Here is a 20,739-nt window from a genome sequence, read left to right as displayed (position 1 = left end):
CCTCTCCGGTGTGTGTGACAATACATATTTTTGTCTATTTTTTTTATACTAGCAAACAACCTACACAAATAGTGCTGTTCAATCTGTTAGTTAGAGCGACATGTTAAATCTTGACCTCTATCTAAGAAGTCTGTCATTTGTATTTTTGTCGCCATCTACTCCATCAAGCAAATTTATTTATAAAGCCCTTCTTACATCAGCTGATGTCACAAAATGCTGTACAGAAACCCAGCCTAAAACCCCAAACAATGCAGGTGTAGAAGCACGGTGGCTAGGAAAAACTCCCTAGAACCAGGCTATAAGGGGTGGCCAGTCCTCTTCTGACTGTGCCGGGTGGAGAATATAACAGAACATGGCCACACAGTCATGAACACCTCAGTCTCCACACAGTCATGAACACCTCAGTCATGCCTCACTCACATTCTTGCCCTTCGCTGTGTGACTGAGTCACACAAACACATTGTACTCACTGTGACCGCTGACTGCATTACCCAACCACACTAGCTATGACATTTATTTTATTTTTTAACCTCTATTAACTAGGTAAGTCAGTTGAGAACAAATTCTTATTTTCAATGACGGCCTACGAACAGTGGGTTAACTGCCTTGTTCAGGGGCAGAACGACAGATGTTTACCTTGTCAGCTTGGGGATTAGATTTTGCAACCTTTCGGTTACTAGTCCAACACTCTAACCACTATGCTACCTGCCGCCCCACATCTGAATCGGGAAGTCAAATAATTGAAACCAGAGTGTCTCCTCCAGTGAAGCCATTACTCTTCATTTGGTTAGTTTGCCACCGCTGTTGATTGGTTGTTTAATGAGATGGGAGGAACATTATGCCAACAGCAACAAGCATGTAGAGAGCGAGCAAAATGCCACTGGTTTCCCTTTTTTCATTGTATTTTTTTAAGGAGACTGGAATTTCACTCGTATTTTTCAAATTTTATAGGGATAGATAGTTGTGTGGGTGAGGGGTGTAGGTTGAATGAGCCATATAGGTAAGAGCAGTGGGATTAGTTTGCACGCTAACCTGTACTCAATATGTGCTGCAGGCAGCATTACACACTAGACCAGCCAGAGGCTCTCCTTATTTCCTTTTAGCTTATTGCTGTGCAGCTCTGTGTTTTTAGGTGAATGATGTTTACCTCTGCACCCCAGATGTTTGTTGGCACAATAAGGGTGGAGAAAAGTACAGAGTCAATCACTTGGCAACTCCTCTGGATGTAGTTTTGGAGTTGAGTGCCTTGCTCAAGGGCACAATGGAAGGAAATTGCACATATGCTGCACATTACGATGGTATCCTCAGAGAATTGCTGTCGAGCAGCAAGATGTACTGGAAATAAAAACCTAAATATAGGTCTTCCCATAAGATGGCTGAAATATGCCTTTTAGATCTGGCTGTCTGTAATCCTCTAGAACACTAGAAAACTTGGATTCAAAAGGTCCTTGAGGCTTAGGCTGTATAAAGTGGTGTCATGTTTTGCATAGCACAATCTGAAGTTGAGAACTTTACATTTTCCACTCCAATAGTAACTTTTTTCCCCACTTGATCCGCGCAGTCGTTTTGGATTGGGGAAAGTTGAAAAGCCAAAACACGCACTCATATTCACCTCTATAGCTGCCTGCCTGCGGGGCTGACACAGTTTGGGCTGGTGCGGGAGGGATTTGCGTGAGTCAGCAATGACATAGAAGTCGCTGCTCCCTTGGCCGTATTCATTAGACCAGATTGAAGAGCCGGGTGGTATTTCACAGGGAGCATGAGAAAGGATTTATTGTGTGTGTGTGTGTGTGTGTGTGTGTGTGTGTGTGTGTGTGTGTGTGTGTGTGTGTGTGTGTGTGTGTGTGTGTGTGTGTGTGTGTACAATGTGACAGTGTGGGTTTGTGGCTGCACCTGTGTATATGCAAGTCAATATGAATGTGTGAATGTGTGTGTATAAATGAAGGAGACTGTTTCTTTGGAGAGAGAGCGAGAGAGAGAATGGGTGGTGTATAGAACACACTCAGACTCAGTCCTTGCACTGCCAGCCTCCCTGCCTGATTGAAACCATGGCAGATGGGCTGCGAAAATTGGAAGGCAGACCCACACCGGTCTTCCCGCATTTTTTTATTTCTCTCTCACCTTTATAAAAAAATATAATTTGCAGACTGGCCTCAGGCCACTGATCAGGGCCAGTGTGATGTGATGCAATGGCGAGGGCCAGAGCAGCGCAGACTTGGTTAGGTGCCCTTACACCCCTGCCTAACTCCTAAATTGCCCCAGCACAACCTGAAGCACAGGGGATTATGCAACTTGCTCTCTGAAGCCATTGGTTTACATTTGAATCAGATTCAGTTTCTCTCTCTGGCTGCCATGTGTCGTTTACGATACTGCAGCTAGCATGATGTGGTTGTTTAAACCAGTATGAACTAGACCAATAGAAGGTCCCAGCAGAGCGAGAGCTTGTCTCTGTGCTATGATAATGGTTTCTGATTATATTTGCATGATAACTGGAACCCCTCTTCAGGTCATACAGAGGCACCTGCAGTTGGATAACTAGGGCTGGGCAGTATACCATATTTTAAGATATACCGGTATTGATGCACGGACCGGTTTGGGATTTTACTTGACCTTCTTTAACGGTATTTGAATGTTTGGTTAGTTAAATGTGATACGCCATGTGTAAAGTACATTTATATAGTTTACTTTGCTACTTGAGTCATCTCTCTCTCTCTCTCTCTCTCTCTCTCTCTCTCTTGTTCCTCAACCACAAGACACTTGTGCTTGGTCAATGCAGAACATGCAACAATGTTGATGGCAACGATACTGTTTTAACTTTTCTTCTTAATATAAATCCAGTAGCGTTATATAATTACACTATTAGTTTGTTTCTTACATCTGCAAACAGCTAGTTTGTCTTGTCTTAGCAAGTTGTTAGCCACTAATGCTAATCCTAATCGCTTGCTAGCCAATAAATGTACTGAGTCAGAGCAAACGTAAATTGGTAATGATAATACCAGTGTAGACCTAAATTGGCATTTGTTTATGCAACAGTGTCTTCTAAATCAAGGAGGAATACACAAAGCAAGCTTATGTTAGCTACATGAAGTAGCTAGGAGAAAACATTTCATGTAGCCAAAGATTATAGGGTCCTCTGGTTTCTACCATGTCACAATAACACTTCCCTGGTATTTTCATTCGTTGTCAAGTCAAACAACACTGTATTCAAAGTGCCCACTATTATATTCTAACTATAGAACTAGAATAGCCATTCTATTTCCATGATTCCAACAGTTGTTCGATATCGCAATTGCAACATTTGATTAAAAATAAGGCCTAGATTGTTTGCCCATATCGTGCAGCCCTATGTGGCAGTATGGAAATTATCTCAAATGAGTGCAGGAAATGCAGAAACTGATGAAAATGTAGATTTCTTTTTGGGGGGGGGGTGATGTTAAATTGAACAGTATAAAGCAATAAGAATGGCGAAAGACCTGTTGAATTCACTTAGAATGTATGTGTTGCCACCCTAGGGTCACGCACTACTCATAAAGCAAATTTAGAAATTTTATTGTTCAAAAACATAAAATACCTTCATTTTTTTTTTTTATACTGTGATATAATATTTTGCCCATATCGCCCAGCCCTATGAATAACGCCCATAACTTCTTAATTAACACGTTAATGCCATTATGGGGTGACACTGGGCAGTCCCTTTTAAACTTTTTTTTTCATTTACACATGGTCTATATTGTAGGAGAATCACCTAGTCACTTCGTCAAGAGGTTCAGATCTCTTGATATAAGAGCTAAGGTGTTGTGTTGTTTTTATGTGATACCTACTGGTCTTGTTATAATCCCCTATTGACGTGCCCTCTTGTCTTGTCTCTTCTGTGTGTCTGCAGTGGTGTCTAGTGGCAGCGACAGTGAGTCGGACCATAGTGAGGGAAGCGTGAAGAGCAAGGTGTCCAGCCAGGGTCTCCCTGAGGGCAAGCAGCGTACTGACTCAAGTACATCCCTCTGTATACCTTCTCTCTGACCCTGCATGCATAAGATACCACAAATATACACAATGGAGTAATACAACCTTTGATTTAGAAATTGTATGGGGATACGACAGTTTTACTTAGAGTGTAAGCCATTGATGAGCTTTATTCTTGAACAATCAATATCAATCACAATGAACAGCAAAACTATTGAACAGTAGGAAATCTTTCAGACTGTGCCTTTTAACCTCTTGGCCCTGTGTGTTTGTCCACAGTGTTCAGTGGGGGGTGGATTGGGACCCCCACAGGGCTGGGTTGGGGACCACAGGGCAGCCTGCTGTCAGAGAGCCGCTCCAGCCTAACCAGCAAGCCCCCCCACAGCACCGCTCCCCCTGAGGACTACGACACAGACCACAGCTTCCCTTCCCCCAGTGAGTACACCCAGAACTCAACATGATCTATGTGGCTCCAATGGCTCAGTCGGTTAGACAGAGCATGGTCAGGGTTGTGGAATATGTACTGCATTGGCCATATAGGTGTGACTTTCAATGTGGCCTTGGATAAAAGTCCCATATTATACCCAGAGTGGGTTCTAATCCATCAAACCCCTCCCTTCCCCCTGTTCTTGTTGACTACTTTCAACGGACCTGACAGGACAAGCTAGATTTAAGCAATATGGGAATGCTGTGTGGACCCACATCACCTTTTATTAGACAAGGTGTTGTTTACACTGCACTGCTTTCACATCTCATAGGCCTAATCAATAAGGGCAGAGGTGAGAGAGTGAATCAGCCCCTGTGTGTTGCCTAACCCTACACACTAGGCCAGTATCTAACAAGTCTAGCCTGTTGCAATGCATTGTAAATTAAGCCAGCCTAGATTGACTCTGTGTAGAGGACTCTTGAGGGGATGTGAGCTCAGAGCAAACAGGTGTTGGTGCCCAAGAAGGGCACCTGTTTGCGCTCTCCCTTCCATGTTGCGTTCCCAACAATAATGTTTCTAAATTCGGAAGCAGTACACCCACCGACTGGAAGAAACCTGAACAGGAGTGCTTACAGAGCTGAACCCCCCTTAGCCCTCTGACAAATGTAAAATGTAAATACTGAGCAAAGCTCCTGTTCTCCATCCCAGGAAGGAAACCCTGTCCTCGGGTGATCCAACCCCGACAAGACCCCCTGTCTCTCTCGGTTTCTGCCAGTGGGTGCGGTGTAATGCCAGTATGGGATCCCCCACCGCTATCCCTGCCCTCCACAGCCAGAACGCCCGCTGGCACAACTCAAGCCCAATTAGGTCTCATTTGCACAGCGATGGTGTCTTGCCAATTTGTGGCTCCCCTTTTTTTAAAGATAACAACTCTCTTTCATGTGCTCACTTGACACATTTGTTGAAAGCGTTGACTTTCCCGACTGTGACCATGCAGAACGTGGAGCCTTAATTTAATTGGGGATTTTAATTTGTATTTTATTTTGTACTTCTCTTGGCCTTCATGCATCCATACAAAGAAAGCAATTTACCACATTTCATACCCTCTTCTTTTATCTGCCCTTTTCCTGTATACTTTTATATCATTAAACTTAAGCGTTACTGTATCACCAACGGCAGCTACCGCCGTCCAGTGCCGTAAACGTGTTGGCTAACTTTGCAGGATAATGACTTCATTTGACTTCAGGGTCCTGTGTCGCTCAGTTGGTAGAGCATGGCGCTTGCAACACCGGGGTTGTGGGTTCGATTCCCACAGGGGACCAGTATGAAAATGTATGCACTCACTACTGTTGCTCTGGATCAGAGTGTCTGCTTAATGACAAAACATTTTCATCTACGTGTACTCCGTTAGCCAACTAGCAAAATTACTCCCTCTGCACCACTAAATGGAAAAGGACCCGGAAATCCATCTCTGCCCAATAGTTGGGGATAGACTGCATGGATAATGGTCCACAGTCTTTTCTTTTTTGTTTCCACTTCTCCCCCTAATACCCCATCGCTGTAATTGATTGAAAATATGAATGTCATTCATATACAAATGTGGACATCAAGGATAGCCCGGGTTGTGTAGAATGCGCCACTGCATGGATTACCTCCAGGGAAGCCGGAGAATGGATTTCTATTTATAAGGCGTTGATTTATGTCGCCTGCGAGCGGCGGGCCATCATTAATCAGAACATATTGGGGTATAGCCCTATACAAGGCGCTGGGACTCCCCTGCTCACTCATTTCTTTTCACTCAACATCGTCCTGTTTCAAGCCACTTAGGGATTAGTCAGAGCAATTACTCATTCCCACTATTGTCTTTATAAGGTAGCAGAACCATTTCATGTGTGTGCATGTTCAATCGAGCTTGAATAGCAACCATTTATAGTGTGTTATTATAGTGAAGTTTTGTCTCCAGATTTCCCATTAGATCTTGGTTTTAGGATTGATTTGTGATTTATTTTCTTCTACTTGAGACACTAGCACACTTTCAATCCAGTCTATTTGACTCCCTTTTAGACACAATCTGTATGTTGAAGCTATTCACTATGATATATAGCTCTAGACTGGAGTAGCTTTTAATGACGATGACATTTAGCAGACATTGTGTACTTTACTAGGTATATTTCCTGGAATCCAAAGCACCAAGGTGCAAAAGGAGCTATATATGAAAAGTATTTGTCTATATGGTACTCTTTTTTTACTAATTAATTTCTACCTCCGATCATTGTAGATGATGCAACCATGGCCAGACTACTGTTCTCACAAGAATGAATGATGGACATCATAAGATGCTAAGTAAAAAAGGAAGAATGTCATCATATCACCCCAAGCAACCATTTCTTAATTCAATCTGTTTTTTTTGTAGTTTTTTGTCACTCTACCCAATGTGAAATCACGCTAGTTGGCTTTGTGTGCGTTCCTTCAATGAAGCCTTGAGCCCACGCACAACCTGGGTCTTTATGTTCACATCGCTTTGTTTTGATGTAGTCTTTCAAGCGACTTTTTTTCTGTCATTACCAAGGTAGCCGTGTGCAGCTGTGTGCCAGCTCAACTGGAATTTGAAGCGAGAGAGGGAAAATAACCAATAAGGCTCTTACAGTAGTGTCTGTAAGTATTTCATTGATTTCCCTGATAGCAGGAGGGAAAATTGCTTGTTGTCGGTCTCTGTGAATAACCCTCCCACTTCCCCATGCACCCCAGTCTTATACTTCCAACCATTCTCCACTCCTCCTCTCTCTCCCTCACTTAATTTATCTAATCTACCTTGACATTTCTGAAGTTTGCTGCTATTCTTTTTTTCTTTTCTCTTTAGCTGTGGTTGTATAATTGCACTTCATTGTGCACTCTTTAGGGAATCATTCCTCACTCTCTGAGGCAGAAAACCTGCCACAGTGTTTGAGCAAAGGTTTTCTGAATGAAAAATGACCGGAGGGAGTCGACACTGAAGAGGAATCGTTTACATACGCACCGCTGCCAGTTCCTGTATACGCTCGCCGTTTTAACACAACGTACATGTATGTTGACAGTCTCCCCTTTTCTTTAAGAGCTACCCTAACATTACCTGCAGTTAACCTGATGAGAATAGGAAATGTGCATATTCCACGTGCTGCTCCGTCTTGGTTTAATGAAATGCTGTTTAGTGATCGCATCTTCCTCAAACGAGCTTACTCAATTAGACGGTGCCATACACAGGCTTTTATTTTTATTGATTTATTTCACCTTTATTTAACCAGGTAGGCAAGTTGAGAACAAGTTCTCATTTACAATTGCGACCTGGCCAAGATAAAGCAAAGCAGTTCGACAGATACAACGACACAGAGTTACACATGGAGTAAAACAAACATACAGTCAATAATACAGTATAAACAAGTCTATATACAATGTGAGCAAATGAGGTGAGAAGGGAGGTAAAGGCAAAAAAGGCCATGGTGGCAAAGTAAATACAATATAGCAAGTAAAACACTGGAATGGTAGTTTTGCAATGGAAGAATGTGCAAAGTAGAAATACAAATAATGGGGTGCAAAGGAGCAAAATAAATAAATTAATTAAATACAGTTGGGAAAGAGGTAGTTGTTTGGGCTAAATTATAGGTGGGCTATGTACAGGTGCAGTAATCTGTGAGCTGCTCTGACAGTTGGTGCTTAAAGCTAGTGAGGGAGATAAGTGTTTCCAGTTTCAGAGATTTTTGTAGTTTGTTCCAGTCATTGGCAGCAGAGAACTGGAAGGAGAGGCGGCCAAAGAAAGAATTGGCTAGAGAGATATACCTGCTGGAGCGTGTGCTACAGGTGGGAGATGCTATGGTGACCAGCGAGCTGAGATAAGGGGGGACTTTACTTAGCAGGGTCTTGTAGATGACATGGAGCCAGTGGGTTTGGCGACGAGTATGAAGCAAGGGCCAGCCAACGAGAGCGTACAGGTCGCAATGGTAGGTAGTATATGGGGCTTTGGTGACAAAACGGATTGCACTGTGATAGACTGCATCCAATTTGTTGAGTAGGGTATTGGAGGCTATTTTGTAAATGACATCGCCAAAGTCGAGGATTGGTAGGATGGTCAGTTTTACAAGGGTATGTTTGGCAGCATGAGTGAAGGATGCTTTGTTGCGAAATAGGAAGCCAATTCTAGATTTAACTTTGGATTGGAGATGTTTGATATGGGTCTGGAAGGAGAGTTTACAGTCTAACCAGACACCTAAGTATTTGTAGTTGTCCACGTATTCTAAGTCAGAGCTGTCCAGAGTAGTGATGTTGGACAGGCGGGTAGGTGCAGGTAGCGATCGGTTGAAGAGCATGCATTTAGTTTTACTTGTATTTAAGAGCAATTGGAGGCCACGGAAGGAGAGTTGTATGGCATTGAAGCTTGCCTGGAGGGTTGTTAACACAGTGTCCAAAGAAGGGCCGGAAGCATACAGAATGGTGTCGTCTGCGTAGAGGTGGATCAGAGACTCACCAGCAGCAAAAGCGACCTCATTGATGTATACAGAGAAGAGAGTCGGTCCAAGAATTGAACCCTGTGGCACCCCCATAGAGACTGCCAAACCGGACACCCTCCGATTTGACACACTGAACTCTATCAGAGAAGTAGTTGGTGAACCAGGCGAGGCAATCATTTGAGAAACCAAGGCTGTCGAGTCTGCCGATGAGGATGTGGTGATTGACAGAGTCGAAAGCCTTGGCCAGATCAATGAATACGGCTGCACAGTAATGTTTCTTATTGATGGCGGTTAAGATATCGTTTAGGACCTTGAGCGTGGCTGAGGTGCACCCATGACCAGCTCTGAAACCAGATTGCATAGCAGAGAAGGTATGGTGAGATTCGAAATGGTCGGTAATCTGTTTGTTGACTTGGCTTTTCGGAGACCTTAGAAAGGCATGGTAGGATAGATATAGGTCTGTAGCAGTTTGGGTCAAGAGTGTCCCCCCCTTTGAAGAGGGGGATGACCGCAGCTGCTTTCCAATCTTTGGGAATCTCAGACGACACGAAAGAGAGGTTGAACAGGCTAGTAATAGGGGTGGCAACAATTTTGGCAGATTGTCTAGCCCGGCTGATTTGTAGGGGTCCAGATTTTGCAGCTCTTTCAGAACATCAGCTGAATGGATTTGGGAGAAGGAGAAATGGGGAAGGCTTGGGCGAGTTGCAGTGCTGTTGACCGGGGTAGGAGTAGCCAGGTGGAAAGCATGGCCAGCCGTAGAAAAATGCTTATTGAAATTCGCAATTATGGTGGATTTATCAGTGGTGACAGTGCTTCCTATCTTCAGTGCAGTGGGCAGCTGGGAGGAGGTGTTCTTATTCTCCATGGACTTTACAGTGTCCCAGAACATTTTTGAGTTAGTGTTGCAGGAAGCAAATTTCTGCTTGAAAAAGCTAGTCTTGGCTTTTCTAACTGCCTGTGTATAATGGTTTCTAGCTTCCCTGAACAGCTGCATATCACGGGGGCTGTTCGATGCTAATGCAGAACGCCATAGGATGTTTTTGTGTTGGTTAAGGGTAGTCAGGTCTGGGGAGAACCAAGGGCTATATCTGTTCCTGGTTCTAAATTTCTTGAATGGGGCATGTTTATTTAAGATGGTTAGGAAGGCATTTAAAAAAAATATCCAGGCATCCTCTACTTACGGGATGAGATCAATATCCTTCCAGGATACCCGGCCAGGTCGATTAGAAAGGCCTGCTCGCTGAAGTGTTTCAGGGAGCGTTTTACAGTGATGAGTGGAGGTCGTTTGACCGCTGATTACGGATGCAGGCAATGAGGCAGTGATCGCTGAGATCTTGGTTGAAGACAGCAGAGGTGTATTTAGAGGGGAAGTTGGTGAGGATGATATCTATGAGCGTGCCCGTGTTTAAGGCTTTGGGGAGGTACCTGGTAGGTTCATTGATAATTTGTGTGAGATTGAGGGCATCAAGTTTAGATTGTAGGATGGCTGGGGTGTTAAGCATGTTCCAGTTTCGGTCGCCTAGCAGCACGAGCTCTGAAGATAGATGGGGGGCAATCAGTTCACATATGGTGTCCAGAGCACAGCTGGGGGCAGAGGGTGGTCTATAGCAGGCGGCAACGGTGAGAGACTTGTTTTTAGAGAGGTGGATTTTTAAAAGTAGAACTTCAAATTGTTTGGGTACAGACCTGGATAGTAGGACAGAACTCTGCAGGCTATCTTTGCAGTAGATTGCAACACCGCCCCCTTTGGCAGTTCTATCTTGTCTGAAAATGTTGTAGTTTGGAATTAAAATTTCTGAATTTTTGGTGGTCTTCCTAAGCCAGGATTCAGACACAGCTATAACATCCGGGTTGGCAGAGTGTGCTAAAGCAGTGAATAGAATAAAACTTAGGGAGGAGGCTTCTAATATTAACATGCATGAAACCAAGGCTATTACGGTTACAGAAGTCGTCAAAAGAGAGCGCCTGGGGAATAGGAGTGGAGCTAGGCACTGCAGGGCCTGGATTCACCTCTACATCCAAATCACACAACAACAACAAAAATAAAAACAATAGATATAGTTATAGAGGCCCAAGAAGAAAACATAATAATAATAAAAATAAATAAATTGTCAGATTGTCTATTCAGACAGCAGCCGGTAAGACAGCTAACGGTTAGCAGGCCGCAGATGGGCGTTCAGGTAACGTCGCGACGGAGCAGCCAGCCGGATCTCCTTCGGGTAGGTAACGTCGGCAGTCCAGTTGTGAAGGCCCGGTGGGGCTCCGCGTAGGCAGTAAAACGGGTCCGGATAGGTGACTGCAGCCCAGGAGTGATTGATGGAACTCAGGAGTGATTGACGGAACTGGCTAGCTCCGGAATAATTTATGTTTGCTCCGGAATCGACGAAAGCCGATAGTCACACGGATAGCAGCTAGCTAGCTGTGAGATCCGGGTATGAATGTCCAGAGAGCAGTTGAAATCCAGGGACATGGAGAGAAAAATTGGTCTGGTATGTTCCGTTCCGAGCCGCGCTGCGCCGTACAAAACTGGCGATAGATTTTCGAGCTAAAGGATAGCTGATGACCACAAACCGTGGTTAGCTGAATACTAACGATTTGCCAGTAAAGAAGCTAACTAGCTTCTGAACTAGCTTCTGATTAGCTTCTGGATTAGCTTCTGGGCTAGCTTCTGGCTAGCTCCTGGCTAGCTTCTGGCTAGTTTCTGGCTAGCTTCTTGGAGTTTCTGGCTAGCTTCTTGGAGGATTACAGATTTGAGGTAAATAATACTTTTTTATAAATATAAATTGGTGAGGCGGGTTGCAGGAGAGTGTTTTGAAGATGAGTTGATGGAAAATAAAAATAAAATGTATGTGAAAAAAGTTGTAAATATATATATATACAGGACATGACAAGACGAGGACAAAAGACGTCTGAACTGCTATGCCATCTTGGTTAGACTGCTGGTTAGGCTTGATGAAGTGTCATTTTTTCTCCCTGTCAGTTAGCACCGATTGAGCCCATCTAATGAGAACCTGGGACTCTGATACAGAACCCACTGTAGCATTGAAGTCTGCAAGAGATTCAAGAGGCTCCAATATGTGATAAATCTCTTATGTGAAATCGGTGGCATTTGCAGAGCTCGGTACAATATGTACCAGGACCCTACTTAACACACTATCAGCGCTAACTGTTCTTGTATGAACTGGAGTACGCAAGTCCATTTTACACTGTTCTTGTCATTAATTACAGTTAATTACACAACAGCCACACAGGAAATCATTGACGTAAATACAATCAAGTTACTGGCTGTGATGCAGAGCTGCTGGCTGATTGAGAACATCATCTTTGTTTTTCTTCATACTACTCATACTTCCTCAAAACCTGTTTGCTAGTACTCTGCCATTTTATAGGGTACTGTATTTGAGTTACATTATTGTTCTCATTTTCTATTGGTTGATTTCAACTGAAGCAAAATGGTGTCGTTCTGCATGCGATATGCTGTAGACCGGGTCAGAGGTTACACACCCCTTATGTAAGCGCTCTATATGAGATTGGTCAATCGCAGGCAGTTTGTTTGGGTCTTGTAGTTGAAGGTTATTGGAGAGATTGGCATTTCAACACCCTTTTAAGGATCCTTCTGTCCTCTGCGTAAGATGAGTCATCCACCCTCACCTTTTCCCTTGGCCAGCAACAGATTCACCTGAAGAGCATCACTAGTCTGACTGATACCGTTCTTCACAACATAACAAAAAGACGTATAATTAACACCTTCTATTCCTGGCCATTGGTATCAGCAACAACTGAACATTAATATGACACTCAGCCTGTGTCCCAAATAGCACCCTGTTCCCTACATAGAGCACTACTCTTGACCTGATCAAAAGTAGTGCACTATATACGTGGCCTCAGTCACATATGAAAGCAATGATCAACCTGCAATATACGATGTCATTACCTCACTTACATCGCAAGTTTGATATAATTGATTTAACATTTCCAAATGTGCGTCTGCGGAATGTAGCCTTCCCCTACAAAATATCCGATAATGACTCTGATCTGTCAGTTACACTGTGGCGAAATGCTAACATGACACCTCTTTCAGGAATACAAAACACCTCCTCTGCCAAGGATGGGGACGGATGCAACGACTGCCATTTTCTAATACGGGTTGGGGAAGGAGGGGATGGGTGATGGTGCGGTGGAGGGAGGGTGGGGGCAGTCATTTGGCAAACATAATTAATAACACTCCAGTCTCCCCTGATTAGCTCCAGACAAGGCCTGAATACGTGATGAGGAGTGGCTATAGAGTGTCTGCTGGAGATTTGCCCAGGGACCGATGATGTGTTACTCCGACCTAATGATTATTCTAGGAGGCATTATGAAAACAGTGAACGCCTATTGTAGTTTCGGCTTAACATTGGATAAGCATAGATGCCTATTGGGATGTATTTACAATGTAGCTTGATTTGCTTCATACTGTACCATCTCTACCATTGAGAAATAACAAAAAGATGCCTTTCACCCACTTCTCATGTAAAAATATTTGGAATTGATACAATTGTTGTAATACACAGTCGAGTCGATGAAGTAATCTGCAGACATTAAAATGAGCTAGTATGGGTTTCCATTCAAAATGTGTCTTAGGAAATTAATAATTATCTTCCCACTAAGGGACACAGTCAGACTGCAGTGCTGTGTTCAGGCATTCTCCACGGAAGTTCACAATGTCAAGCAATTCCTTCTGCTTTGACAGGCAGTCATGATTGGATGTGGTGAAATAACTTTACAGAAAAACTTGAGGGACAGGGAGGTTGATGGGAATACACACTTGGTGTCTCTTGACATTTTGGTCCAGCACTGATGTGGTTCTCTCACTAGCCTGTCCAGTAACTGGCTGTATTAAAGTTGTTGATAAAACAGCTGTAGTAGAGCTATGTGGTGTGCATTTTGCAATGGGTTCTTAATTTAAGCGTACTGCGGTGAGTTGCAGAAATTGTGTGGATTAAAAAAGAGCCTTGACCCAAATTGTAAATGTTACTAGAGCTCTGCATATTCGTAAGCCAAGTAATCTGCACTTTATTATTGATTGTAGGTCTACCTTACCTTATGGTGAGGCATTGTCTCGCATGAGCGTCTCGCATGAGCGTCTCTCAACAGAAACACAAGTCTAATAGAGTGCTGGGGAGGGGGAGGAGCTCCGCGGACCCTTCGTTTCCGGAAGTGATTTAGCCATTTATTGTAGCCATTTGTGCTCTGTAGTGTAACTAGTTTTCTCATGTCAATTAACTTGTGACATTCCTGGATTACAAATTATAGGAATAAAGTCTCATTTAGACAACAAGCTTAACCTTTTTCAAGGTTACATACAGTTGAAGTTGGAAGTCTACATACACTTAGGTTGGAGTCATTAAAACTAATTTTTCAACCACTCCACAAATTTCTTGTTAACAAACTATAGTTTTGGCAAGTCGGTTAGGACATTTACTTTGTGAATGACACAAGTCATTTTCCCAACAATTGTTTATAGACAGATTATTTCACTTATAATTCACTGTATCACAATTCCAGTGGGTCAGAAGTTTACATACACTAAATTGACTGTTCCTTTTAACAGCTTGGAAAATTCCAGAAAATTATGTCATGGCTTTATAAGCTTCTGATAGGCTAATTGACATCATTTGAGTCAATTTGGAGGTGTACCTGTGGGTGTATTTCAAGGCCTACCTTCAAACTCAGTGCCTCTTTGCTTGACATCATGGGAAAATCAAAAGAAATCAGCCAAGACCTCAGACAAAATTGTAGACGTCCACAAGTCTGGGTCATTCTTGGGAGAAATTTCCAAATGCCCAAAGATACCACATTCATCTGTACAAACAACAGTACGCAAGTATAAACATCATGGTACGATGTAGCCGTCATACCGCTCAGGACGGAGACGCGTTCTGTCTCCTAGAGATGAACGTACGTTACAACAGCAACGGACCTTGTGAAGATGCTGGAGGAAACACAGTAAAACTAGTCATATATCGACATAACCTGAAAGGAGCACAAGGAAGAAGCCACTGCTCCAAAACCGCCATAAAAAAGCCAGACATGGGGACAAAGATCATACTTTTTGGAAAAATGGTCTCTGGTCTGATGAAACAAAAATAGAACTGTTTGGCCATAATGACCATCGTTTTGTTTGGAGGAAAAAGGGGGAGGCAACCGTGAAGCACGGGGGTGGCAGCATCATGTTGTGGGGGTGCTTTGCTGCAGGAGAGACTGGTGCACTTCACAAAATAGATGGCATCATGACGATGGAAAATATGTGGATATATTGAAGCAACATCTCAAGACACCAGTCAGGAAGTTAAAGCTTGTTCGCAAATCTTCCAAATAGACAATAATCCCAAGCATACTTCCAAAGTTGTTGCAAAATGGCTTAAGGACAACAAATTCAAGGTATTGGAGTGGCCATCACAAACCCTGTGATGGAGTGTATGTAAACCTCTGACCCAGTGAGGATGTGATGAAATAAATATTCTCTCTACTATTATTCTGACATTTTACATTCTTAAAATAAAGTGGTGCTCCTAACTGAACTAAGATAGGGAATGTTTACTAGGATTAAATGTCAGGAATTGAAAAACTGAGTTTAAATGTATTTGTCTAAGGTGTATGTAAACTTCCGACTTCAACTGTATCTGGCTATGCTGGCAAAATCACTACGTATCCCATTGAGCCAAAAAACATCCAGCCAACCATACGCAAATGATGCTGGTAGATCTCAAAACTGAATTTGGATCCGTTAAAATTAATTTTAAGTAGAAATGATATCCTTCACCACTGTTGTCTTACATAGATAGATAGCTCGAACCAGTCATGAACATTCAACAAAACAGTAACTCATTTGACATTTTCTTATATTATACAAATATTACACAAATATTTAAGGAGAGCGAATCGATATACAATCCCGAATTCAGTTCAGTTGTAACTGTCAATGATAAAACAAAGTTTAAAACGATATTTGAGTTTCTACCTTAATCCAGAAAATGTATGTTGAAGTCGCTTCCAGACACAGTAGACTCCTCCTCCTCACCACTCTATTGAGCTGCAAATACAGTGGTAGTGATTCACACTCTAGTTATTCATTTAAGTGAGGGAAACTGTACTAGCTATAGTCAAAGGTGTGCGAAGTAAGTAGAGTGGAACACTTTAGCTAAATGTGGCTCTCCTAATGATCTGGATGGATGAAAAGCTAACAGGAGACAGGGGTCCCTTTGGCCAGCAAATCTTTATGTGGCGCTCGTCAGCAATGCTGATGCACCGATGGAGGAGACTCTCTCTCCCACACGCAGCCCTATTATCTCCCCAGGAGGCTGCAGTAATTGTGTAGGTGTCAGTTAAAGGTATTAGTATGCGAAACAGACCTGTGTCGGTTTATTCAGTGGTCCGACAGCTCTTTTTTTATGGGCAGTAGATCTTACCGATAGTCATTCAGGTTCCTAAGGCGTCTTTATTTAAGCCTGTATGAAATGTTATCTGGGCTTCCAGCAAGGAATTTATTAATCACTAAAGGGTCCACCGTTATAGCTGTTCTTAAAAAAAGAAAGTTAAAGGGATGCTGGAACAAAAGGTGTATGCAGTTATCACACAGACAGAGTCATTTGATACTTTGATATTCCCATTTGAAATTGGTAAATGACTGAGTGAGGTGAATGCCACAAGTGGATATGATTGATTCGTAAATGACTTTTTAATTGTATTAAATATCCTAATTTCATGAATGATCTTTCAGTTACACCTCAACAGCGCCACAGCGACTGGCTATTCATTGCTAACTATGTCCGGAGGCATCTTTCAGAAAAATTGTCTCAACTCAAAAGAAAATGGCCAGTCAAAATCCCAAGTGATGGTCTCCGCTGAGATGAATGGAATGCTTTCCCTCTTCGACCCTGTTGTCAACCTTTATCACCAAGGCCAACCTTAATGTCTGGTTCACCTGCTGTTTCCCCAAAGCTGGACATAAAGATTGTAAGTTAGTCATGCACTGCATCTCCGAACACACACCTAGTGTAGTAAGAAGCTGCGGAGGGCCCATTCTGTGTGGAAAACCTTGTCGTGTGCCATGCAGACAGGCTCTTGGCTTGGACGCTACACTTTTCTTGTTTAATGGGGCCAATGACTTACCTAAGAAGTTGGGTCATTCCACGAATAGAGTACATTTTTCATCCCTTTGATGTTGTAAGTAGAAATTGTGCACCAATATTACATTGTAATAGCCTGTTATATTAAATGTGCCCTTCAATATAGACCACATGAGCACTCAATGTATCCGAATAGACTTGCTAAAGTGCCAAAAATCAGCATTTCTAATAATCAACGTTCTGATTTTAACCCACTTAACCCCAAAATGTCTACGTTTTTACCATCATTGTAAAGCCCTAGTTATGTTCTTGCTTTGACTGTCATTTCTGAAGATGATTATATATTTAATGTAATTATTGATACATTTAAGTCTCTCCCTCATTTTCAGGTTAAGTGAACAGAACTTTTGTTTGATTATGGGAAAACTATTCCTTTTTTTTAAATCAAAAGAAACATTGAACATATAAGCAGTAGTAAAGTCATAGTGTAAAAGCAGATGAGCTGCTGCTACTCTTTTTGGCAATTTTCTGATGTTTTGTGATGGAAAACTGAGATCTTCAAGCATAACATGTCAATCCTGTTACCCGTAGGCTAGACATTTTTTGACATTTTAAAAAGGTTTGTGAAGCTTGCATTCAATTGCCCCTCCCTGTTGCACACAACAAGCTTCCATTTCCCCTGTCACAAGGAGATTTATGGTTGATTTAAGGTGAAAACCTCAACCATGTTATGGTCAATCAAATTTAATGGCACTTTATTGGCACTTTTATTTAACCTCTTGAGATGGGAAAGCATGTTTTTGTATGAAGTTGAGCATTTATGACAGAATGTTAAAATTCATTTTTATTATTTTCTTCTTTTTTTTAAACCAAGTTAGGGTACATACATTTAGGGTATTCTATTTGTGGAACGACCCATATATAATGTTTAATGGTGATGCTCTTACCTCTGTACTGTGTGTCCTCTGCATTCTCAATATTTATCTTCTTATCCAACAAACCTAACCTCTTTGGCACTGGCCAGAAACCACAAAACTCTTGTGTTAGTTTCAATAGCTGGTCAGTGATAGTTGTGAAGTTTACTTTTTAAACATACTGAATCTTCCTGGTATTCTGAAACGTTATTGAGACCATATGGAAATCAGAAGGGGATACAGGAGTAACAGTGGGAAGGGTGGACACGGATTGAACCTGGTCTTCGGTAGGGGGATTTGTATACAGGACATGTGCCGGGAGTGTTAGCACTCAACCACGGCTTTGCTTAAATTACCCTTTTTAAAGGAAGATAAATAATGGCTTATCTGTTTTGATCTATTATCTACTCATGCATAAGGTACCATTGCAGTCTTTACAGTCTTATTTGCTCATTCGGTGGTTCCCTCAGATCAGTTCCCTATCCATTTGGATAGTGTTGATGTGATATCAATTCTTCTATGGTTTCTGAGCATGTGCGGTATCACTATGGTGGGGTTATGGGGTACCTGGTTGCCTGGTTGCCTGGAGACAGACAGCAGGCTCTTCCTTCCCGGAGCCGTGTTCCATCAGATCCCCTTTAATGAAACTGACTGTGTGACACAAACAGCAGTATTAATTTAATTGTGTACTGTGCCAGTCCTCCCTCAATGGTCGGTAATTGTATTAGCATGGAGGGGTGGTGGATTACACTTAAAATATAGAAATAATCTACAGTAGGAGATGGTGAGGGGTAGATATGATGCTGTACTGCTACTGGAATCTAAGGTGCAGTCAAGCACATGACCAGCTCCCTGTACAGAAGCAGTGATGTTATGGATCAACTCTTCAAAGGGATAATTTTAACAATAATTAAGTTTGATTTGAACCCCTATTCCACAATTATTGTTATATTTTAAGCTTTACTCAGTCTACTGAAATGGCCATCTGTAATTTCCAATTTTTTTTTTATTGATGGCCACCTTCTCGCGACAAGAATGCCCCGATTGTCCATTAACAGAATGCTGTTTGAATAGCTTATTTGTCCTCCACATTTACCATTAAGCACCTGAAATTGATTGTACCATGTAGATCATTTGTGCCTTCCCTATTGTTCCTATGCACTGTGGAGAAAAAAGTAACTGAATTTCTTGTGGCTTTCCAACAGCTATTAGTTCTATTGGACGAGAGGATGTGAGGGCTCTGTTGTTCTTAACTGCGTTCTGATGAGTCATTTTGGTAATTATGAACTGAGAGGGGAAGCAGACAGGCTCTCCATGGTGCCAGAGTCGGCCTGGTGGGACTGCGGGGTCGCGTGTGTCTGTGTGCCCGCCGCGCTGCGTTACACTGATTGACAGTGATGACCACCTGCCGGCCTTAGCACAGCGGGCACCCTTCATATGCCCCCTCCACAGTGGTGGGGACACGTCCTCACCACAGAGCCAACCCCAAACTCTGACCCCTACTAGGAAGTTGGAGATGCAGTTGGATAAGCTATGCGGTTCTCCACCTCTAACCCACAGCTCAGAGTCTGGAGGTATGGGTTTAATCATACCACTGTGGCAGAGCTACAGGGCTTCCTTTTTGTAGTGATGTTAGTCTGATTTGGTTGCATTCCTGTTTCAATGTGAACTCATGCCATGATTTTTTTTTAAACCTGATCGACAACCTGTGTACAGGAATGGATTGACAATGCTAAAATTGTATTGATCATGATTGAAACACCAAGTTACAGTTTATGTAGAATTGCTTATTCTTGAGGGAAAGCCCTCGATAATGACTTCTTTCCTAGTCTTAGTTATATTTTGATATGAGGTTTGTCTTTTTGTGTTGTAGCACAGGAGTATGGACACTGTGCTACAATCCACAAATATACTTAACTCAAGGCTTCTAGTTTTTTGAAAACTCTTTTTTCAATGGCCTGTTTTCCAGTGTTGTTTTTCTAGTGGTCTCACCATTCTTTGAAGATCCTGCGTCTTGGAGAGCACACAGAAAACCGGGGAATCCCTGGCAGAATGGAGCAGGCTTTCAGGGGCCTCTAAATCGCAGTGACAGGCCAAATACTAAAGCATTACACAGCTATTAAAACCTGCCTAATAGACACATTGCAGGAGGCACACACAGACACGCATGCAGACACATCACTTGCATCTCTCCTGTTGCTCTTGGACCACAAAGTGTGCGCAAAAAGTGTTTTTATACTGTTTTCTTCTCCCTACTATTTCCCACAAAATGCTTAAATATTTTTACTGAAAATGTTAAATATTACAGATTTTGCTTGGTTCTAAGCTGATGCCTGTGGAACCTAATAAAGTTGTATTGAATGGAATTGGAAAACGGGCCACTTCCAATCAATACTCCTATCGTCCTTACTCGATAAGCTTAATGAAAAGGGACTTTTTAAAATGTGAAATGTTTATGATTGAATTGTAATATTCCACCTGTCTTTCTACTACATACCTGTTTGTCTCTCTGTCTGTCTGTCTCTCTCTCTCTCTGTCTCTCTCTGAATGACTGAAAATGTGTATAGTGAATATTGTGCATCTGAGGAAATGATCTCCGTTTTAATCGTGCTTATCTTCTTACTCCCGATCTTTAGCTGCACTGTGATCTCTACTTTCTAGAATATTAACTTTCAGGTATATGGAGTAGATTATTTACGACGTTTAGAAGCCAGTGCCATTACCAGAATAGTAGTTTCACTGTTTCGGTCACCATAGTGCCTGATTTTATGTCGTGCCTGGTGTTTAGCATCTGTTACCACTCCTCTTGTACCAAGTCAATTGTACCGTGCAGTGCATGCTATTTT

The 20,739-nt window shown here is 42.4% G+C and overlaps 1 protein-coding gene across 2 annotated transcripts in view; it reads left to right on the top strand.

Moving 5' to 3' along the window:
- LOC109873112 (rab effector Noc2) overlaps positions 1 to 4,428 on the top strand; it is a 57,764-nt gene extending 53,336 nt beyond the window's left edge. For both annotated transcript variants that reach the window (XM_031807724.1, XM_031807723.1), the window contains 2 exons: positions 3,884 to 3,988; positions 4,240 to 4,428. In XM_031807724.1, the coding sequence (XP_031663584.1) occupies positions 3,884 to 3,988; positions 4,240 to 4,421 (287 nt within the window). In that variant the 3' untranslated portion in view covers positions 4,422 to 4,428. The remainder of the gene's footprint in view (positions 1 to 3,883; positions 3,989 to 4,239) is intronic.
- The last annotated feature ends 16,311 nt before the right edge of the window (positions 4,429 to 20,739 follow it).

The sequence above is a fragment of the Oncorhynchus kisutch genome, linkage group LG28, assembly GCF_002021735.2.
Source record: "Oncorhynchus kisutch isolate 150728-3 linkage group LG28, Okis_V2, whole genome shotgun sequence".
In the NCBI taxonomy this organism is placed as follows: Eukaryota; Metazoa; Chordata; class Actinopteri; order Salmoniformes; family Salmonidae; genus Oncorhynchus; species Oncorhynchus kisutch.
The sequence above is the reverse complement of the archived record's forward strand: the minus strand, read 5'-3'. Positions and strand labels throughout refer to the sequence as shown.